The sequence below is a fragment of the Ovis canadensis genome, chromosome X (genome assembly GCF_042477335.2).
Source record: "Ovis canadensis isolate MfBH-ARS-UI-01 breed Bighorn chromosome X, ARS-UI_OviCan_v2, whole genome shotgun sequence".
NCBI lineage: Eukaryota > Metazoa > Chordata > Mammalia > Artiodactyla > Bovidae > Ovis > Ovis canadensis.
In genome coordinates this window covers 39,005,106-39,027,700 of record NC_091727.1, presented here as the reverse complement: position 1 = coordinate 39,027,700, position 22,595 = coordinate 39,005,106, and the positions used below count along the sequence as shown (strand labels likewise).

General features: G+C 44.5%; 1 protein-coding gene across 2 annotated transcripts in view; it reads left to right on the top strand.

Annotated features, from left to right (window-relative positions):
• The window catches only part of SRPX (sushi repeat containing protein X-linked), a 171,034-nt gene that overhangs the window by 69,443 nt on the left and 78,996 nt on the right, over window positions 1-22,595 (top strand). For both annotated transcript variants that reach the window (XM_070289887.1, XM_070289888.1), the window contains 3 exons: window positions 5,006-5,197; window positions 8,442-8,618; window positions 22,419-22,545. In XM_070289887.1, coding sequence (XP_070145988.1) covers window positions 5,006-5,197; window positions 8,442-8,618; window positions 22,419-22,545 — 496 coding nt within the window. The remainder of the gene's footprint in view (window positions 1-5,005; window positions 5,198-8,441; window positions 8,619-22,418; window positions 22,546-22,595) is intronic.

Below are 22,595 nucleotides of genomic sequence, written 5' to 3'. Positions count from 1 at the left end.
AGCACCCCAGTGGTCATTTTATTCTCATCAATTTCTTTACTATCCTTACTTCTGCAAAGCCAAGCTCTAGCTGATGAAAGTGAAAATCAAGCCCTGAGTTCTACCTAATTCATACATTACAGCCAGACTCATCCTGAGTAAACCTTCCAAGGTCAAATCTGGACCCAGTGCTGCTAATGTACTGAGATGAATGGGGAATGAGAAAACTTGATTTTCATAAGCTCATTTCATTGTGCTCTTTCTGAGTGTGGCTTGGCTCCTGAAATGATGAGTAAAGTGTGTTGACCAATGAAACTTTAATGATAAAGAATTCCATCTCTACACATTTTCAGCAATCCACCCCTTCCAGCAGGTATAAAAAGCCTAATCAAGAACCTTCTATGCAGGCTCAGGTAAGTATGTCCATAAATATTTTCTACTGGTGAGTTGTTTCTCTGAAACTTAAGGAGTCCTGAGAAAAGTGAAGGTAAATTTAGATTATTCCTTGCTGAATCCAGTTCCTTTTACATTTGAGAAATAATTTGAATAAAATGGCTTTTTGTCCAGGAAATTTGTCTATATTTTGGCAAGAGCACTCCCCTGATCTGTCATGATGTATCTGACTTATAGGAAGATCAGGGTAGTACTGGCCATTCTTTGGTTGGAGAAAGTCCTTCAGTTGTTTTCTACACAAGTGAACAACCTTTCTAACATCATGGCTGGTACCTATGTCCAGCTGTGTTTCCCACCATATTCCATGTTTGCTTATGACCTGTGAGTACAAATACTCATTCTTATCCATAGCTCCTATATTATTGCCTCAGGAATTAACCAATCAAGCAAAGCACAGACTTGTTAATGAGTTGTTTGGAGTAAGGTGGTTTTCCTGTTCATAACACTTAATTGATTGAGAGGTAAAAAAAAAAAATCTTCCTAAAACACATGTGTGCCCATGTGACCCTTCACATGTACAAGAGGCATTGTGTAGTGCCCTTGGATCGTTGTTCCTAGTGTTCATCCTCCCTTCACAGCATTGGATGTATGGAAGGTAGACCAGATGGCCAAAATATGTGCCTGCCCTAGAGTTCACCTAAAATGTTTAAGAATATGTACTTCTTAGGGAATTGTTTTCATTGTCAGTTATTTTTAAATTCTAAAACTTAGAGGCAAACCATTATTCACCAGGGGATTAGTTGTAGATCCTCAGGCCCCTACACAGTGTCTGGCACAGAGTATGTACTCAGTGTTTTTGGAATTAAATTTATGATATAAATCATAATTTATAAAAGAAAGGAGATGTGAAATGTAACCAACACTTAATGTGGCAACCCTTGCTTTTGATTCTTTTACCTGGAATGCCATTCTGTCTTCACACTAATGGAGGGGAGGAGGAAGACATGTAGAGGTATGATGTTGTTACTTATTTACAGATGAAGGAACCGCAGATTAGAGAGGGGAGGTGACTTGCCCAGACTCACACAGTTAGCAAACATTATGTTTGGGTCTAAACTCCAGATGTTTTAGCTCAACATCCAGAGTTTGCTAGTGGTTCCTCAGTCTGCTACATGATACTGCTTACCCCCAGGAACTCCACAATGGCCCAGGGAGATGAAAAGCTTTCCAGAAGAATCAATTTTAGGTTTCTTCCTAAATAAACTGTCTTAATTGAAGCAGCATAAGAGCGTCCTTTTTGCTAATTCACTTTTTTAAACATTTATTTTTTAAATTATTTTCTAAAATTAATTTTTATTGGAGCATAGTTAATTTATGATGTTTATTTGTTTTCCACTGTGCAGCAAAGTGAATCATTTAATACACGCGTACTTCATGGTGTTTGCATTCACTTCAAATTCAAGTCACTCAGTGACTTTTTCATTACTGTCACTGCAGGGCTGTTAAAATGTCAAAATACCTTCCAAAGATTTGTCTTGGGAAGTAATCCAAAAGAAATTCCTTTTGAAAAAAAAAATAAAAACAAGATCTTTCCCCTACATGTTGACAACAGCACAGCTTTTGGATAGATAGCCAGCACTGTTTTTTAGCTGTGTGAAGGCTCAGAATATCTTAATTTTAAAAAAAGAAAACTGCTAATAGCCTGGTTGTACTGAAATATGTGAATTTGTGATACATGTATATGCCCATCATTCTGTAATGTACCTGCTAGCCTTAAATATTTGTCCTGGGCACAGTTGTGGAAAAGACAACCATAATATGTGTGCTAAACATTGTGGGTCTGCTGCCTGACATTAGTTTATTCTAAGACCCTGTATTTCCTAACCTCACATCAAAGTCCAGAGGCTGGAGGATGTGAGTGTTTTCAACACTCGAGTGAAAAAATGAGTAGAGAATTGGATGCCCTTCCAGGTTGTAAATCTGTGGAATTATGATTGGGACCCATAATGTAAACGGATTTGCCTTCAGCTGGAAGGATTACGAGAGACTACCCAAAGTTATCAGTCAGAAGGAGTAAGGAGGTAGGCATGGGTGTGAGATGGGTAGGAGGGCAGAGAGGCATAATTTGAATTTGAATCATACAACTGCAAAGCTAGATGGGACTTTTTTTGGACATTTTCAAACTGGTATAAAATTTGATCAGAATAAAAATAAACATCGTACTGGGTTGCCCAAAAAGTTCATTCAAGTTTTTCAGTACCATCTTAGGGAAAAACCCAAACGAACGTTTTGTCCAATGCAATAGATGGGACTTTTAAAATAATTTCATCCGATTCCTTACTTGTGTAGGTTAGGAACCTGAGTCCCTGAAAAGTGTTTTGAATTACTAGGAGATGATAGAGTTTGATAATATGAGCCCAGTCCTCTTGACTTTGCCCAGTAGCCACCATACGCTACTAGCTCACCGTTTTCATCGCCTCCCTCTGGGTCTCCTGTATTCTTCTCGCCTCATCACCCTTCTGCCCCGATGGGGATTTCATTTGCTCTCTCTGGAGCCCAGTTCTCAGTCCAGGATTTCAGTTTGACCTGTGAGATGGTGACAAGAGGGCGGTGAAGGGGACCAGTTGGCAGGAGAAGAGGCTGGAACTAGAGAAGCACAGAAGTGTGGCAGTCCAGAAGGGGAACTTAGAGGAAGTGAGGCAGTGGGGGAGTTAGGGATAGAGGGCGGGGAAAAGAGGACAAAGACAAAGAGGTAAGGCCACAGATGACTTTTAAGATCTAACACTGTGGAAGTCCTTTGTGGACTATGCAAAGTGCTTCTTTGAGCTTTAAAACACTAAGTACATTTTGGAGTTTGCTTGTGGGTGGTCTTTCTTATTACAGTTGGAAAAGAAAGGCAGAAATAGAGGGGAGGGAGAAATATACATCACTTCTAGTAGTCATAGAAACCAATAGGTTCCAAGTCTTGGAGTGGTAGGCATCTATGGATTTTTTCAGAATTTATTGTAAGGACTTCTGATTATAGAAGAAATATCCACAGCTTGGCAGTACTAAGCAAACATACCCCCAAAGGCTTCTCATTTACTTGTGACCTTGAAATCTCTTAACTTCGTGGCTTACCAGGAGCCATCACCAAAGAAAGAACTGAAACATTTAAAATCGGTTCAAAAATTATACTTAGAAGAAAATACTGGAGATAGTCTGCTGTTTTGTACTTCACTTCAGGGTTAGATTTTTCTCATTTTAAAATGTTAGCACACACAGACTGGATGTGTAAACCCCAGAGGAAGGAAACTTCATTCCAGAAAGGGCTAGAGGCCTGGTGTAAGCTCCTGCAAGTCTGTATCCACATGGTCAAACTTAATCAGCTCTAGACCAAGCCTGGGACAGCACTTCTCCCCAGGAAGTCCAGGAAATACTGCTTGAGTCTCTACCTTAGCACCCGTTTGCAGCTGCCTGCAAAGCATAATATGATGAAAATATTAGCCAAAGGTGATGTCAAAGCACATAAGTTTAAAAAAAAGGAAAACAGTCTATGCACGCAGGAGACCTGGACAGGAAGGACTGTTGGTTTTCATGGTTGAGAAGCAGCCAGAAACACAAGTCAAATAGGGAGTTTTCTGCATGGCCACATGATGGCGCACAAACCTCACTCACAGCGCAGGTGCTGGGGGAAAGTGAGGAGCGTGGCAGCTGCAGGGAGGGGACACCTGTTCAGGGTGCGGAGAACCTGACAGACTTGAGGGAGCTGTCTCTGGTCCCCACTGATGTGTAGTGGGCACTGTGGGAACTTTCCAGGAGCTAGTCTTGTCCTGCTAATTTTATGGCTCTCAGCGAGCACCTACTAAAGGCCCAGGAAGAGGTTCTAAAGTATGTGTCGCCCTAAGCTGTTCTCTAGGCAACTGTGAGAAGGAGACCAAAACACCCTGGAACTTTGCCATTGGAGAAGGGTGTCATCTCTTACCTGAAGGGGGCTTAACTGCAGACATCTGAAAAGGGAGGTTGCTTCCCAGTGGGGAGTCCCTGTTCTGTGACTTTAAACCCAAATTATATCCTGTGGCAAAACCCTGGAAATTGTTGCTGTATCCACACTCATTAAGATGGGATTACGTGTTTTTACAGTCATTATGATACAAACTTGGAAAAAAATCTAAATTGACCAATTATTAACTCCCTGCCATCATATATGTATGGTTGGGGTTAGAGTTCACAATGGTAACAGTTGCTCTCAAGAGAATTCTGTCTCTAGTCAAGGGAAATATTCAAAAGAACAAGCATTCATTGAGCATTTACTATGTGCTAGGCACTGTGCTAGTTGCTTACTATGCATTTTTTTCAGTCCTTATAAGAGTCCTATGACATAATTACGAGTATTCACTCAGAGAGGTTAAGTAATTTGTCTAATATCACACAGCCACCAATGGAGGAACCTGGACCCATATTCAGATATATCTGACACCTAGTCCCTTGATCATAGCCTCCCCACCCAGAGATACCTTATAAGACACGGGGCACTATTTGGAGGTCCAACATCTGGAATGCAGCCAGTCAGGGACTTCGAGACTGAAAAAGACACATTTTCTGAAGATGTCATTTTCTATTTCTCCTTTTCCTTTGTTTCTGCCCCCTGTAGACATCCCGTGGTGCTCCCCCATCAAGGTGAAGTACGGGGATGTGTACTGCAGGGCCCCTCAAGGAGGATACTACCAAACAACCCTGGGAACCAGGTGTGACATCCGCTGCCAGAAGGGCTATGAGCTGCAGGGCTCTCCCCAGGTGATCTGCCAGTCAAACAAACGGTGGTCGGACAAAGTCATCTGCAAGCGTGAGTAGCCTGGCCCCATGTGGGAAACCCCAGGGCCAATCAGGGCCAAAGTTCTTTTTTTGTTTATTTGTTCTAAATATTTTTTTTTAATGTGGACCATTTTTGTTGTTGTTATTTGGCTTTTTAGTTATTTGGTTTTGTTTATTTGGCTGTGTTGCAGTATGTGAGATCTACTTCCCTGACTAGATTTAGTTCCCAGGGATTGAACCTGGGCCTCCTGCATTGGAAGCATGGCGTCTTAGCCTCTGGACCATCAGGGAAGTCCCTGATGGTGGACCATTTTTAAAGTCTTTACTGAATTTGCTTCAGTACTGCTTCTGTTTTCTGTTTTGTTTTGTTTTGTTTTGTTTGCCCCAAGACATGTGGGATCTGGGCTCCCCACCCAGGGACTGAACCTGCACCCCTTGCATTGGAAGGTGAAGTCTTAACCCCTGGACCACCAGGGAAGTCCTGGGGCCTAAGTTCTTTTGCTCTGAGATCAAGGATTTTTACTGAATGTTTTGTGGGCTGTGATGAGAAAAACTCCTTTGTGAGCAGAAGCCAGTGTGTTCTTAAGATGTGGCAGAAGTAAGATGACACAGTTCAGACAGAGGGGTGTGATTGGCTGTTTGGAAAGGGGGAGAGAACAGAGGTTTGTTTCGCACTATATTATGTCCATTTAATGAGTGCTGGACCCTGGAAAGGTGTTGGGGATTGAGAAACAAGACACATTCTACCATCAGGGGTCATCTGCCATCAGGGGTCTCACGGAACAGCATCAGAGACAGCAGGCAGAGGAGTAAACCACAGTATAAGTGCAAGAATGGTGCTCTGGCCCACCTCCTAGCTCCTACTTTATGGGAGGCAGATGGTGACTGCAGCCATGAAATTAAAAGACTCTTGCTCCTCGGAGGAAAAGCTGTGACCAACCTAGACAGCATATTAAAAAGCAGAGATGTTACTTTGCCGACAAAAGTCTGTCTAATCAAAGCTATGGTTTTTCCAGTAGTCATGCATGGATGTGAGGGTTGGACTATAAAGAAAGCTGAGCACTGAAGAATTGATGCTTTTGAACTGTGGTGTTGGAGAAGACTCTTGAGAGTCCCTTGGACTGCAAGGAGATCAAACCAGTCAATACTAAAGGAAATCAATTGTGAACACTCACTTGAAGAACTGATACTTTGGCCACCTGATGCTAAGAGCCGACTCATTAGAAATGACTGATGCTGGGAAAGATTGAAGGCAGGAGGAGAAGGGGAGGACAGAGGATGAGAGTTGGATGGCATCACCGACTTGATGGACATGAGTTTGAACAAGCTCTGGGAGTTGGTGAAGGACAGGGAAGCCTGGCATGTTCCAGTCCATGGGGTCACAAAGAGTTGGACACAACTGAGTGACTGAACAACAACAAATCAGTAAGCAAATGGAAAAAGGAAACACTACAAAACAGGGCAAAAATCAAAACCAGGTGCAACATAAAAGAGAAAATGAACCAGGGAAGAAAAGATTTGCCTCACTAGTGTCAATGAAAATAATCAATAAACAATCTATGATAGAATAGAAGAGAGTTTTATCTGAGCCAAACTGAGGACTCTGTGGTGACCCAAGGATGAAAGAGCAGATAAAACCAAGAAGGGCCTTGGAATGCAGGAACAGAAAAACCAGACCCTTAGCATCCTTCTCTCCCCCATGTTGTAATTATTAAACGGATTTCAGGTCCTCCTGAGCAGTATAACCTGTCTTCCCTCCTACCCCATAGGGAGAAGGTATTTGCCTTACTCTTCCCCCACCCAGTATACATGCCTCATCCAATCAGCAAATGACCCACAAGACCCTATCCCACTCCTTGTACCCTGGGTATAAAAGTGGACTGAGTTTCCCTGTTCAATGTCGGTTCTCCCTTGAGCTGGCCCACTGTTCTGTCAGCATCTCCCACTCTAATAAACTTTATTTCCCTCTCAAAAAAAAAAATTGTGCTCTGCCCTGGACTACTGGTAGTAGAGAAAAGTGCTCCTCCAAGAGGTAGAACTTAGGGAGGCAGGGAAGAATTACCCGCTGAATGATGCTCATTCCCTGAAAGGCACCAGGCCTCGGGGAGAAGCCTCTAAGCGCATTTCAGGGGCTGACTTTGAGCTTCCTGAAAAGTTCCATCTCACTCGGGAAACTGCACATTGCACAGCATGGTTGAAGCACATTTCAGGTGCCATTGCTTTTCCAGATCGCTGTCATGAATGGAGCACTTGGGTACCAAGCATTTCACATACATGCAATTTTTGCAACAACACTGTTGAGATGGGTGCCTTTAACTATTGGGGAAACTGGGGTTGGGCTGCAGCCGTGTAATCCAGGCTGTGTAGATGACTATACCGTCTGGGTGACTATCCTGGACAGTTGCTCTTCATGACTTGTACCATCGATTGACCTTCCTCCGAGGAAGAAGAGGCTCTGCTCCTTCAGAGCACTGTTTTCTCCATCCTAACAGGGAGAGCATCCCCCATGGGCAGCCTCTAGCTGCCCAGTACTACTGACGGGTAAAGGATTCTGAAAGCCCAGCTACCATGCCTGGAGGCAGGGCAGACTCAGGTGTCAGTCATGCTCCAGGGCTCCCCTGTGAGATCAGGCTGAGGCTCACCTGGCCTGAGATACCACCTTGCCCCCTTCCTCCTCTCCCTGTCCTGCCTCCCCCACCCTTCACTGGTCTCCCCTGGAAGCACAATCTTACTCCAGATCGGAGTTTGGAGCAGAGAAAGGTTTATTGCAGGACAAAACAAGGAGAATCAGTGGCTCGAGCCCAAACTCACCGCGCCTCCCAACTGCCCGAAGGGTTTTAGCACAGCCTGTATAAAGGCCAGGTGTGTGTGTGGAGGGGGTGTGGGTCTCAGAGTACATGAAAAGTTCATGCACAGTTCTTTGATTGGTTGATGGTGAGGTAACAGGGCAGTTAACATTGTAGGCGCCAGGGGTCTGGGGTCATCAAATAGTTCACTGCGCCCACTTGGTGGTGGTTTTAGCATTTGAAAAACTCAGGGAGTGTGCAGCAGATACTATTATCTGGGTCTTCAGAGAGGAGTTAGCATGGAGGATATGGGAAGAGGTCTGCCTCCCCAAAGGCCCCATGGCGTCCTGCTTGGTGACACCATCCATCTTTCCTCAGACTTCTGTCTGCTTTATTTCAGTTAACTTCCCCCTATGCTTTCAGTTTCTGGACTCTGAAACTCCGTGACAAATCTAAGACCTGCTGAATCTGTGGTTTTCTCTTTTTCAGAAAAGCGATGTCCTACCCTTGCCATGCCAGTGAATGGAGGGTTTAAGTGCATCGACGGGGCCTACTTTAACTCCCAGTGTGAGTACTATTGCTCGCCAGGATACACGCTGAAAGGGGAGCAGACAGTCAGGTGTATGGACAACAAGGCCTGGAGCGGCCAACCAGCCACCTGCGTTGGTAAGAAAATATCACCAGTCCTCAGGAGGCACCTACTTTGGGAGGAGTGGGGGGTGTCCATACAGTGGATTTAAAATTTTTATTTATGTATCTATCTCCACCCAGTCTTAGTTGCAGCATGAAGGATCCCTAAATTGCTGCATGCAAACTCTTAGTTGCAGCACGTGGGATCTAGTTCCCCGATCATGGATGGAACCTGGGCTCCCTGTATTGGGAACACAGAGACTTAGCCACTGGACCACTAGGGAAGTCCCCATAAAGTGGATTTTTAAAGGAAATACCTGTGTTCCATGTGTAAAGCCAAAGGCCCAGTTTTGCTTTCCGTGGTTCTCTTCATCCCTATTTCTCTGGCTTAGCACAGATCTAGCCTCAGTCTCTTTGCTTGAGTTGACTTCACAACTTATGGCTTTCCCATGACTTGTCTCTCTCTTGGATTGCGATCGAGGCAACTGGAGGCTAGCAGAGAGAGGTGTGCGATCGAGGCAACTGGAGGCTAGCAGAGAGAGGTGCAGGGAAATCCTGCTATTTTAGTTCCGGGATGTGCCCTGTAGCATTGAGCAGAGTTGTTGACATTTGGCCGGATGGTCCTGCGGGGAGCAGCTCTGTGTCTTGCTGCCCACAGACATAGTTCCTTTGTTAGCAACTCTGGGAATCAGCAAATGCTCAGTGTGCTAAACTGGCAGGGATTTGGCTGTCTTACCTGACTCTGGATTTGTTGGCAGTAGCTCTTAGTTGTGGTTCGGGGGAGCCTTGGCCGCAGCCTCGCTGGAACTCTTTTTTTTTTTTTTTAATTATTTTTGGCTGCACTGGGTCTTCGTTGCCTCTCTCCAGCTTTTCTCTAGTTGTGGTGAGCAGGGGCTGCTCTTGGTTGACAGTGTGTGGGCTTCTGCCATTGCAGAGCATAGGCTCTAGGGCTCACATACTTTGGTAGTTGCAGTGTGTGGGCTCAGTTGTGGCATACGGGCTTAGTTACTCTGTGGCATGTGGAGTCTTCCTGGTTCAGGGCTTGAACCTGTGTCCCCTGCATTGGTAGGCAGATTCCTATCCACTGTGCCACCAGGGAAGTCCTCGCTGGAACTCTTTACACATGCAAATTCAGGGCCCCACCCCAGACCTGCTGAATCACAAACTCTGGGCACGGGGCCCAGCACTTGGCACTTTAAGGAGCCTTCTAGGGTGTTCAGAAGAGCTTAAAGAGAGAGCCACTGATCTAAGACAGTGCTTCTCCAGCTTGGGGATCACCTGGGAACCTTGGTAAAAATGTAGCTTCTGCTTCAGGAGATCTGGGGCAGATTCTGGAGTTCTCCTAGACCCCGCTCTAAACAAGGTTTCTGAATCTTGGACAATGGATATCTGGTGTCCAATAATTATTTGTCATGGGGTCCTGTCCTTTGCACTCTAGAATGCTTAGAGCCTTGGCTTTTACCCACTAAATGCCAATGACATCTTTCCCCAGCTCCCACGTGTGACAACCAAAAATGTCTTCAGACATTGCCCAATGTCCTCTGGAGGGAGGAGAAGAGGGAGGAGAAAAATCACCCCTCCTTTGAGAATCACCCATCTCTGAGCAGTGGATACCCACCCTGGCTACTTACTAGAATCACCTGAGTATCTTTTAGAACCTAGCCATGCCTTGATCCTGGGGCTTCCCCAGTAGCTCAGCGGTAAAGAATCCACCTGCAATGAAGGAGACCTGGGGTCAGAAGGGCATGGCAACCCACTCCAGTATTCTTGCCTGGGAAATCCCATGGACAGAGGAGCCTGGCGGGTTGCAGTCCATGGGGTCGCAAAAGTGTCAGACATGACTTAGTGACTGAACAACAACACGCCTTGGTTTTGCCCTAGAGATTCTGATTCAGTTAGCCTGATGTGGGATAGCTAGAGGAGGCAAGTGGCATTATAAAAGCTTCCCAGGTGGTTTTTGTGCACAACCAGACTCAGGACCATCATTTGAGGGCAGTGGATCTCAGAGAGTGTGGGCTCCTGACCAGAAGCATTAGAAATGCACATTTCCAGGCCTGCAGGATTGTCGATGCTGGGGTGGGGCTTAGCAATCTGCATTTTCACAGGCCCTCCAGGACATTCTGATGCTCTAAAGGTTGAGAATCTGCCTTGGAAGGTCAAATTTGGGAAGAACTTTTGTACCTTTTGGAGAAGGAAATTGCAACCCACTCCAGTATTCTTGCCTGGAGAATCCCATGGACAGAGGAGTCTGGCGGGCTATAGTTTATAAGGTCGCAAAGAGTCAGACATAACTGAGCAACTAACGCAACACTTAGTATCTTTTAATACAAAATAGTGCCCAGCAGTTTGAGCACCAGCAGGAAGCTTGTTAGAAATATAGACTTTTGGGACCTATCCCAGACCCAACAGATCAAAAGCCACGTTGTTATAAGATCCCCAAGGGATTCCTATGTCCTTTTAAAGTTGAGGCAGACTGCTCTGAGACAGTGGTTTTTAACTCTAACTGCAGTTTAAATCTGAATATCTGGGGCCCTGGCATTTTTCCAAAACTAATCCAGGTAATTGAAAACTACTATTCCAGGAGACTGTTGACTCATAACGTGTTAGAGCTGCCAGGACCCAGCCTAACAGAACATTCTAGTCCAATCCCCCTTCTGCGGATAAGGCCTTGACTTTGTTGATGTTGCATAGAGCCAAGCCTATGTCTCCAGGCTTTTAGGCTCAAAGTCCCTGAATCCAGAGACAGCTCTGGCACAGAGGTGGCAAGGCAGCTGACCGCAGGAGCCTGGCTCCTATCCTGCTTGGGTCTGCCCATCCTGCAGAGAACCATTCCCAGCTTAGTCTGCGCCTGCCCATTCCCCCAAGGACTCCTTCCTGACAGCTCAGCATCTGGGCAGACAATTCAGGGATGTGACTGAAACTGGATGCTGCCCTCTGGGGGCAGTTGTACAACAGCTTCTCTGGCCTTGGTCCTACAGATGTCTTCATGACGGTACCACTGTCCACTGTCTGCTTGGCAGCATCGGTCATCCTTTTTCTTCAGTTATAGCCAGGGGACTGACCCGAGATGTGAGCCTTCTACATCACAGCCCCGGACCTTACCTTATAGCCATCTTAACAAGAGCACCAGGTCCAAGTAATTTCTCAGATAACTGACTCAGATTTATTCCTGGCTTTTCTTTTTCTACGATTTAGGTGGGAGTTTGAATTGATCAGTAATCGGGAAGAGAGAAACCATTATAAGTGTTTCCAACAGAGGAGACGTTAATACAGGGCAATGGTTACAAACATATAGGAAGGGCTGGAGGAACAAAAGAGGAAAAAGACTGTTGCCAGACATTATGTGCGTGTGCGCTCAGTCGTGTCCGACTCTTTGTGACGCCATGGACTGTAGCCTGCCAGACTCCTCTGTCCATGGGATTTCCCAGGCAAGAATACTGCAGTGGGTAGATTCTCCAGGCAACCTTTCTGACCCAATTTTCCTGAATTGGCAGGCAGATTCTTTAGTACTGCGCCATCTAGAGACTAGTTAGAGCAGAAATCCATCCCAACCAAGGGCTGGGGGAAGCACAAGTGGCCTAGTGGTGTTACCCAAAGTCCATAAACTCACCCTGAGGCTGACATGTCTGCAGCTGACACCATCATGGATGAGAATGAAGTCAGGAGCCCAGGAAACCTTCATGAAAGTCCCTACCAGAAGCCTAACGGCTTCCCTCTTCCTCCTGCCCTGTGTCCTCATGGGAGTGCCTCCCATTGGCCAACCTAGCTGACACCCAGCTGGCAAAAGGAGTCCAAGACATGTCAATTTGAGAATTTCAGTACAGGCAGTAAAGATTTCAGTGCAGGCGATGATTTAAAAAAAAAACTGAGTGCCAACAGAATCTGTGCCACAGAAGCCTTTTACTTTCCTTTATTTATTTATTATTTTTTTGGTAGTACTATGTCTTTGTTGCTGCACGTGGACTTTCTCTAGTTGTGCTGAGTGGAGGGCTACTCTCTAGCCTATGTGTCACACAGGTTTAGTTGCCCCAAGGCATGTGGAATCTTCCTGGACCAGGGCTCGAACCCGTCTCCCCTGTACTAGCAGGTGGATTCCCAACTACTGGACCACCAGGGAAGTCCTCAGCAGCCTTGCTCTGAGGTTTTAGACATCTCCCTGTAAGTCGCTGTAGTTCTCAGTGAGGAGGAGCCTGCAAAGCGGGCCTGCTCAGCCCATGCATGTAGGGTAGTGCTCAGGCTGTGAGTTCCAGGCACTCTTCTAGAAGGACATGACCTGAGGCCAGATGTTGAGATCAGAAGAGCCCCTCACAGATGTTGCTTTCACTCACTGCCCAGTGACTTGGAGTGTGCAAGCTAGCTCTTCAGAACACTCCTCTCCACACCACCCCCCGCCGTCTCCCACTTTGAATGTCTGCTCCCTCACATTGGAAGGGGTAGAGATGATGGGAGGGGAGGAGATAGTCGAAAAATCTCCCTGCTGAGCAAGCACTGGCAGAATCCTCCAGGGATCACAGTGTTCAGATGTCCAGATTGTGCATAACAATGGAAAGAAATTGCTGATTGTTCTCAAAAAGCAACAAGCATGTCTTAAGCTGGACCAGATGGGCCTGGAACCTTCCCAGAGGGAGAGAGAAAAAACTAAGAAATGAACCCCAATTCCAGGGGATTGATCTTAGAGTGGGACAGGGCAATGTTCAGGCATCTTTGGGGGTAGGGGAATTTGTGCATGCAATGTCAGGGGTGAAAAGGAGATCAGTGATCGATGAGCTCTCAGGAAAATAAAGAGAAATAAGACACAGCAAGCAGGCAAATCTTTCTTTTATTCTGTGACAGAGAAGCTGGAGTTTGTCCCCTGTGAATTTTACTCCAGGGATGTCACGGACTCTTTGGCTTTCAACATATTATTAAATTAAGTTTATTGACTTGGTGTGTTGGCAGGGCTCGGGGGTCTGTGAGCACAGCTTGGAGCCTCAGCCTAGTTTAGGATCTGACACGTGGTGGCCAAGGAATTCTCAGATTTCTACACCAGCTTGAGCAATACCTCTAGGCCCAGCTGTGCTGAGTGCTAAGGAAATCCTCTCAGTTCTCCTTCAGATCTGGAGGGAAGAGCGAACCCTGGGCTGGCTTTTGATGCTGAGGTGGTCAGTTCTGTGGTCTAGCTAAGTTGAAAGGACCACAAGTCAAAATTCATTCTCTTAGGCAGCCTACACTCTGGCAGTAGACTCAATGTCCATGGTTATTTTAAAAACAGATATAGATAGAAATAAGTCAATGTAGGAAAAAAAAACATACTGAAAATTGCAGAAGGGTAAAATATTTAGAGAGCCACAACTTCCATGTTATATATATATAAAAACCCCAAACCCATAGACTGTAACAACTATTGTTTTGGGGTATATTTTTTTCTTTTTTTCCATTTTTACTCCTTTCCAGTTACATTGGCATGTAGATATAACAATGGACAGTTACAATTACAGGTCTTCTCCTTTGGACCAACACTTTTCCCTAGGCCAACAGGAAGAGGAAAAAAAATTCAAGTAAATTTAAAACCCATGGACAATGAAAACCGAGCAAGTATCTTGAGATACACAGGGAGCCCCATTGAGATGTTTTAACAAAAGACCATGTACAAACCAACTTGCTTCCTGAAATTACTCTCTAGTTATTTTATATTTCCTGTGGAATAGAATAGTTGGAGAGTTAACACAAGCGGAAGTCTGGAATTAAAAAAAAAAAAATCTCTGCAGTTTTAGATATGCACATTGATGGACTACTTTTCCAGCTTGCCAATTATCTGACAGCTTGGTTGACCCAGTGACCCACAAAGAAGTTTGCTAGGCAGAATGGTATTATTTTTAGAGATTCAGTTGAGGATACAAACGTTATGGGGCTGAGAATAGATGTGTCAGGGCATTGCTGTAAATGCTCTGAAATCATACAAAATTTTTCCCAGGTTGACAAATACGCATTGATTTATAAACTTTTAGGAAGCTAGTTTCAGCTTTGCAACAAGTTGCTTGATTGAGATACTGCTCCACTTTTTTTTTTTTTTTTGGCTCCACTGCATGGCGTGTAGAACTTGCCCAACCAGGGCATGCAGAATCTAGCTCTGTGATCAGGGATCGAACCCATGTCCCCTGCATTGGAAACATGAAGTCTCCAGTGGTTACACTACCACCTTGGAAGTCTGAGATACTGCTCCACTTTTTAACCTGGCATGATTTTTAGCACAAATTAAACAGGTAAACTGTTATTGCACCACTGTAGTATATCCCCAATGAATTTTTAGTTTGGCATCTTTCTGATGAAGATAGTGACTTCCAGTTGTGGAGTTCTTTGCTTCTCAACTCTTTGGTCCATTGGGAAAGTTTCCTAATATCTCATATGGTGCCAAAGAAGTGGAAACCCTGTTCAGGGGCATGCACATGGATTACAGTCTAGCTGGGGGAAGCAAGCAATGAGGGAAATTTTCAGTGGCCAGATTTGTTCTGCGTTGGTTAGTCACTCTCTCCCTGTGCCAAGAAATGACCACTTCTCCCCTCCATCAACAACCTCCAACTATTTTATGTTTGTGTCAGTAATCTATTGCTGCACAACCAATCTCCCAGAACTTAGTGGCTTCAATCAACCATGTTATGGCTCATGGTTGTTTGGGTTGGCAATTTGGGCAGGGCTTGGTGGAGACAGCTCACCTTTGTTGCACATGGTAATGGCCAAGGTGCATGTCTGGGGCTGGAGGATCCAAGACGGCTTCTCTCCCATGTGCAGCATCTCACTCAGAGGTCACTGTACTGGCGAACATTTGAGTCCCTTTTTTCTCTCTCCCTTCATTTCTCATCTTCTCCACCTGGCCACTCAAGTCAGATAATTGGGCTTCCTTAGATGGCAGCTGGCTTCTGAGATGGTAAACACGGAAGGTGCCAGACTCTTTAAGGGCCTATGCCTGGGACTGGCATAGAATCACTTCCCTTGCATTCTGTCAGTCAAAGTAAGTTAAAGCCAGGCACAGATTCAAATGGAGGGGAGGCAGACTCTACTTCTTGGTAGAAGGTTGCTGTTGTTCAGTTGCTCAGTTGTGTCCAACTCTTTGCAACCCCATGGACTGCAGCATGCCAGGCCTCCTTGGCTCCCACCATCTCCTGGAGTTTGCTCAAGTTCATGTCTATTGCATCAGTGATGCCATCCAGCCACGTCATCCTCTGTTGCCCTTTCTCCTCCTGCCTTCAATCTTTCCCAGCATCAGGGTCTTTTCCAATGAATCAGCTGTTCGCATCAGGTAGCCAAACTATTGGAGCTTCAACATCAGTCCTTCCAATGAATATTCAGGATTGATTTCCTTTAGGATTGACTGGTTTGATCTCCTTGTAGTCCAAGGGACTCTCAAGAGTCTTCTCCAACACCACAGTTTGGAAGCATCAATTCTTCGGCGATCAGCCTTCTTTATGATCCAGCTCTCACATCCGTACATGACTACTGGAAAAACCATAACTTTGACTAGATGAAACTTTGTTGGCAAAGTGATGTCTCTTCTTTTTAATATGCTGCCTAGTTTTGTCATAGCTTTTCTTCCAAGGAGCAGGCGTCTTTTAATTTTGAGGCCACAGTCACCATCTGCAGTGATTTTGGAGCCCAAGAAAATTAAGTCTGTTTCTGTTTCCATTTTTCCCCCCATCTATTTGCCATGAAGTGATGAGACCGGATGCCATGATCTTAGTGTTTTGAATGTTGAGTTTTCAGTCTGCTATTTTACTCTCCTCTTTCACCTTCATCAAGAGGCTCTTTAGTTCCTCTTCACTTACTGCCATAAGAGAGGTGTCATCTGCATAACTGAGGTTATTGATATTTCTCCCTGCAATCTTGATGCTTGTGCTTCATCCAGCCCGGCATTTCACATGAAGTACTTTGCATATAATTTAAATAAGCAGGGTGATGATATACAGCCTTGACGTATCCCTTTCCCAATTTGGATTCAGTCCATTGTTCAATGTCTAGTTCTTCTACCTCTTGCTTCTAACTGTTGCTTCTTAACCTGCATACAGGTTTATCAGGAGGCAGTTAAGGTGGTCGGGTATTTCATCTCTTTAAGAATTTTCCCCAGTTTGTTGTGATCCACACAGTCAAAGGCTTTTCTGTAGTCAATGAAACAAAAGTAGATGTTTTTATGGAATTCCCTTGCTTTTTCTATGATCCAATAGATGTTGGCAATTTGATCTCTGGTTCCTCTGCCTTTTCTAAATCCAGCTTACATCTGGAAGTTCTCGGTTCATGTACTTTTGAAGCCTAGCTTGAAGTATTTTGAGCATTACCTTGTCTAGCATGTGAAATGAGCATGATTGTGCAATATTTTGAATATTCTTTGGCATTGCTCATCTTTGGAATTGGATGAAATCTGACAATTTTTAGTCCTGTGGCCACTGCTGAGTTTTCCAAATTTGCTGACACATTGAGTTCAGCACTTTCACAGCATCATCTTTTAGGATTTTAAATAGCTCAGCTGGAATTCTGTCACCTCCAGTAACTTTGTTTCCAAAACCCACTTGACTTCACACTCCAGGATGTCTGGCTCTAGGTGAGTGATCACATCATCATGGATATCCGGGTCAGTAAGATCTTTTTTTTTTAATAGTTCTTCTGTGTATTCTTACCACCTCTTCTTAATCTCTTCTGCTTCTGTTAGGTCCTTGCCATTTCTGTCCTTTATTGTGCCCATCTCTGCATGAAATGTTCCCTTGGTATTTCTTATTTTCTTGAAGAGACTCTAGTCTTTCCCATTCTTTTGTTGGTAGGAGGAACTGCATGTATATAAGGGGATTATGGGTAGCCACCTTCCCAGGAAATTCACCAGAGTATTCTTTGTTAGAAATCAGAGCTTAGAAATCATTAGTGAACTACATCTTGGAAGATGTCATACCAAATTTGAAAAAAAAAAAACAGATGTGGTTGCTTATATCCTATTTCCAGGTATATTAATAAGGCCAAAATCACAATTCTTTAAACAAGTTAGAACTTCCATTCTCATATAAATGTCCGGGCAGTGTCCTAGACCCAACCTCCTCCTCATTTGTTCTTCCACTCTCAACTTGCAGCTTTCATCTGCAATCGAAGATGGCTGTTCACAGCTCACCGCTTCATACACATTCAAACCAGCATGGAGGAAAAAGAAAGAGGAGAGTACCTCCTGCCACAGTCACACACATACCTTTCTAAAGCCCAACCCAGAAGTTGCACATGTCACTTTTTCTCACAGCTCACTGGTGGAACCCGTCCCATGGCCATAGATAACTTGAAACAAGGCTTGGAATAGAATCTTTATTCTGAAGGGTCACAGGCCCAGGAAAACTTCTTTTCTTCTAAAGAAATGGACACACATGGGCGTTTCTCTAGTTGTAGAGAACGGGAGGTGCTCTTGTGGTGCGCGGGCTTCTCATCCTGGTGGCTTCTCTTGTTGCAGAGCATGGCCTCTAGGGTGAATGGGCTTCAGTAGTTGCGGCTCCTGGGCTCTGGAGCACAGGCTCAGTAGCTGTGGCCCATGGGTTTACTTGCTCCACGGCATGTGAAATCTTCCTGGACCAGTGATCAAACCTGTGTCTTCTGCATTAGCAGGCAAATTCTTAACCATTGGACCACCAGGGAAGCCCTCAGCCTCTTTTTTATTTCCACCATCTATCTGGTTAGACATAGTAAATATTCCCAAGTATGTTGTATAGCTTTGCAGATAAACAGTGGTTGATAACAGTGCAACATGTTTGTTTCTGATATTTTATATGTGGAGAAGAAACTAGAGCATAGAGGCAGGGGACAGTTTATCACATGTCTCCAGTGAGTGGGGCAGAGGCCAGGATGTTCATGAGAGTTGCAAGGTTGTCACAGGGTAACTTGCCCTGGGGGTACTCTGACTCAACAAGGAATTGTGATCAGGTTTCTATAGTAACTTTGTTTATTTCATTCATGGAAATTTATAATAATGTAGAAATAGCAGTGATGGCCACGGCTGTGTAATAATAGACTTCAGTTTCTGGAGCATCTGCTGAAGGGCAGGCCAGCTAGTCTCCTCAGCTGAAAAAGAGGGCCTGATGCTTGAGAATGTGACAGGAGTCCGCTCTGCTGCTGCTTTTCCAGGGTTTATGGGGAAGGTGGATGCGATGACCAGGAAAGAACGTGTATGCAGAGGTCGGAGGGAAATAACTAGCTCAGCAGTAGGCAGACACACAGAAGTCTTTGACTGATTAAAATAATTTTAAAATATGTGATCATGTCTTAAAATCCCAGACTGCAAAGAAGGTCCCAAAGAGAGGAAAGGCTTCCCAGACTATAAATGGGGAAGATAATAACAAGACTTAGTCTAGTGGGTGGTGGCAAGAATTCAGTGAAATAATGCAGGGTGGGTACCTCGCCTGGGCTGGGCAAGTAGGGAAGGGTCAGTAAATAAATATTAGCTATTATTGTTAGTGCTTTATTTCCTCTTGGTTCTTGTTTGGAAGAATACCGCTTCTGAAAAAGTAGGCCAAATTCGACTGATCATTGTTAGCTGTCAGAAGCTGGCTTTGGGAAGCTGAGACTCTTCACCCAGATAACCTAATTTGGAGCTGTGTTTGCTCAGTGTCAATATGTCTAGTTTATAGGGAAAACAACCCAGCCAGCATATCATCTAGATGTTTATTTTACATGACACAAAGAGTAAGAATGTCTTTTCACTGACAGTGTTGCTCTAAGAAAATATGGTAACACTAAGTAATTTTATATTGAAATCTATTTCCCTTCCTCCTCCCCTCCTTTATGGCTTTAATTTTTTTTTTCTAGATTCAGTATTGTTGTTCAGTCACTCTGTCATGCTTGACTCTCTTGCAACCCCATGGGCTGTAGCCCACTAGGCTCCTCTGTCCATGGGATTTCCCAGGCAAGAATACTAGAGTGGGTTGCCATTTCCTTCTCCAGGGGATCTTTCCTATCCAGGGATCAAATCCATGTCTCCTGCATTGGCAGGCAGGTTCTTTACCACTGGGCCACAGTACAGCATTTTTAGTTGAGATATAATTCATTTTCACACCCCCCTCTTTTAAAAAATATTTTTGCCCATGCCATGCAGCATGTGGGATCCTAGTCCCCTGATTAGGGATTGAACCTGTACCCCATGCAGTGGAAGCACAGAATCCGAACCATGGACCGCCAGGGGAGTCCCTTGGCTTCAACTTTTTAAAAAATAAATATGCTTTCTATTATGAGCTTGCTGATTATATTTGGCCAGCAGGGGGCAGGTATTATATACATATCTTTCTGATTCACCCAAAGCTGAAAAATGTTCATCTGAACTATAAAAGTATGTCTTCTATCACCTATCATAGTAAAAACAAAAAAGGATTGTTTTTAACATCTTAGCAACTGAAAATAGACACCTCTAACTCATTTAAAGCAGCTTTCATTTCACCATCACGTTGATAAACTATAAATTCTAAGAAGCATATTTTTTTTCAGTCACTATCCCTGAAATTAGCATGCATCTCACAATTGGTGACTTAGATTCAATAAAATATAGTTATTCACTTTAGGATTAGCATGTTATGGCTGTAAATTCACACTCCACAGAAGCATGGCATTGAATGAAAATGAATTTGGATCGCTGAAGACACTACTCTTTAACAAATTATTCGTGATTTCTTACCCTACATAAAATGAGTTATTGGACAAGGCACAAGAGAAAGTATATGAAGACTTGACTTGGTGCATTTAGTCTCTCAGAAATGTTTGTGATTCAGAATCAAATGACATTTCACTTTCATTCAGGCTATAGTAGTATTTAAACAATTAGCATTTGACATGTAAAATAATGCAAATCGAAATGTATTTACTCTGCCTTCTTAAAAATACATTCTCTGCCTGTTGAAAATCATCAAGTAGAACTTGTAAAAGTTTGAATCCCCCCTTCTTGTGATTTCACATTGTGTTTGGGTGTGTTAGTCACTCAGTCATGTCTGACTCTCTGTGACCTCTTGAACTGTAGCTCACCAGGCTCCTCTATCCATGGAATTCTCCAGGCAAAAATACTGGAGTAGGTTGCCATTCCCTTCTCCAGGGGATCTTCCCAACCCAGGGATTGAACCTGGGTCTGCAGCATTTCAGGAAGAGTCTTTACCATCTGAGCCACCAGGGAAGTCTGTTCTAAGGATAAGTGTTCTAATTTGGGTTATAATTCACATTCTCATTATTTCCATACCTGGCCTTAAATAAATAACTTATGCTGTCTGAGGCTCAGTTTCCTGATCCGTAAAATGAAAGCATTGGGTAACTCCTTTAAGCCTCCACAGCATTTACTTTTATGTAGCCTAGAGCAGTGTTAATTTTCTACCTCATGTCATATTTCACATATGGTGATATAATCCTCTCAACAGACTGTCAATTCTGAGAATAACATGATTCTCTTGCCTTTGCATGCCCAAGCCCAACAACTGAAATGATGCCTTGGGGAAGGCTGGTACTCATTAAAGATCTGTTGCCTTGAATTGAATCAAACTAGATGATACCTAGGAGAAGGCAATGGCAACCCACTCCAGTACTCTTGCCTGGCAAATCCCATGGTTAGGGGAGCCTGGTAGGCTGCAGTCCATGGTGTTGCTAGGAGTTGGACACGACTGAGTGACTTCACTTTCACTTTTCACTTTCATGCATTGGAGAAGGAAATGGCAACCCACTCCAGTATTCTTGCCTGGAGGATCCCAGGGACGGGGGAGCCTGGTGGGCTGCCGTCTATGGGATCGCACAGAGTTGGACACGACTGAAGCGACTTAGCAGCAGCAGCAGCAGATGATACCTAAGGCACTTTTCTCTAGTATCTGATGATACTGTCTTTAAAGCAGGAAGGACTCACTATGGCTGAATGATTTCTAGTTGGGTAACTGCTATGTTGCCAAGTCGATAGGCAGAGTTTGGAAGCGTGGGGAAGAAGTTGCTGTAGCTGATAAATTACCCTACAAGACACTAGCAAGGCCAGCTGATTGCTGATTTAGCCATACACAGGTAAATACTCACACAGTCTTTAAAAGTCAGCAGGCATATCACTGGGAACTCTGCTCAGTGTGATGTGGCAGCCTGGGTAGGAGGGGAGTTGGGGGAGAATGCATACATATATACGTGTATACACACACACATATATATATAGCTGAGTCACTCTGCTGTGCACCTGTAACTATCACAATCATTGTTAATCAGCTATACCCCAATATGAGCTTCCCTGGTAGCTGAGTGGTAAAGAACCCACCTGCAATGCAGAAGACGCAGGAGGCATCGGGTTTGATCCCTGGGTTGGCAAGATCCCCTGGAGGAGGGCATGGCAACCCACTCCAGTATTCTTGTCTGGAGAATCCCATGGACAGAGGAGCCTGATGAGCTACAGTCCATAGGGTCGCAAACAGTCGGACATGACTAAAGCGACTGAACACGCATGCATATCCCAATACAAAATAAAAAGTTGAACTTGGCAGACAAGAAAGGGCAAGATGAAGGGAAAGAAGATAAATACAGAAGAGGTGAAGAAGCCCTTCAAAAATAGGGAGCACCTAGAGCTTTGGGCACTCACAAAGATAGTGCAGTGGTAAAGAACTTGCCTGCCAATGTAGGAGATACAAGAGACAAGGGTCTAATCCCTGGGTCAGGAAGATCCCCTGGAGAAGTAAATGGCAACCCATTTAGTATTCTTGCCTAGGAAATCTCATGGACAGAGGAGCCTGGTGAGCCACAGTCCACGGGGTCACAAAGAGTCGGACACAACTCAGCACAGAGCTTCGCCGAACCCCAGGTTGATATTTCCTGATGATGGTGAGAATATTCTGGTTATATTTTCAGATCTCGAACCTCCTAGAATCAAGTGTCCAAGTGTGAAGGAACGCGTTGCAGAACCCAACAAGCTGACAGTCCGAGTGTCCTGGGAGACGCCCGAGGGAAGAGACACAGCAGATGGCATTCTCACTGAGTAAGTGCAACTTGGCAGCTGGAATGAGGTTGCCCGTTTATGTGAGAAGT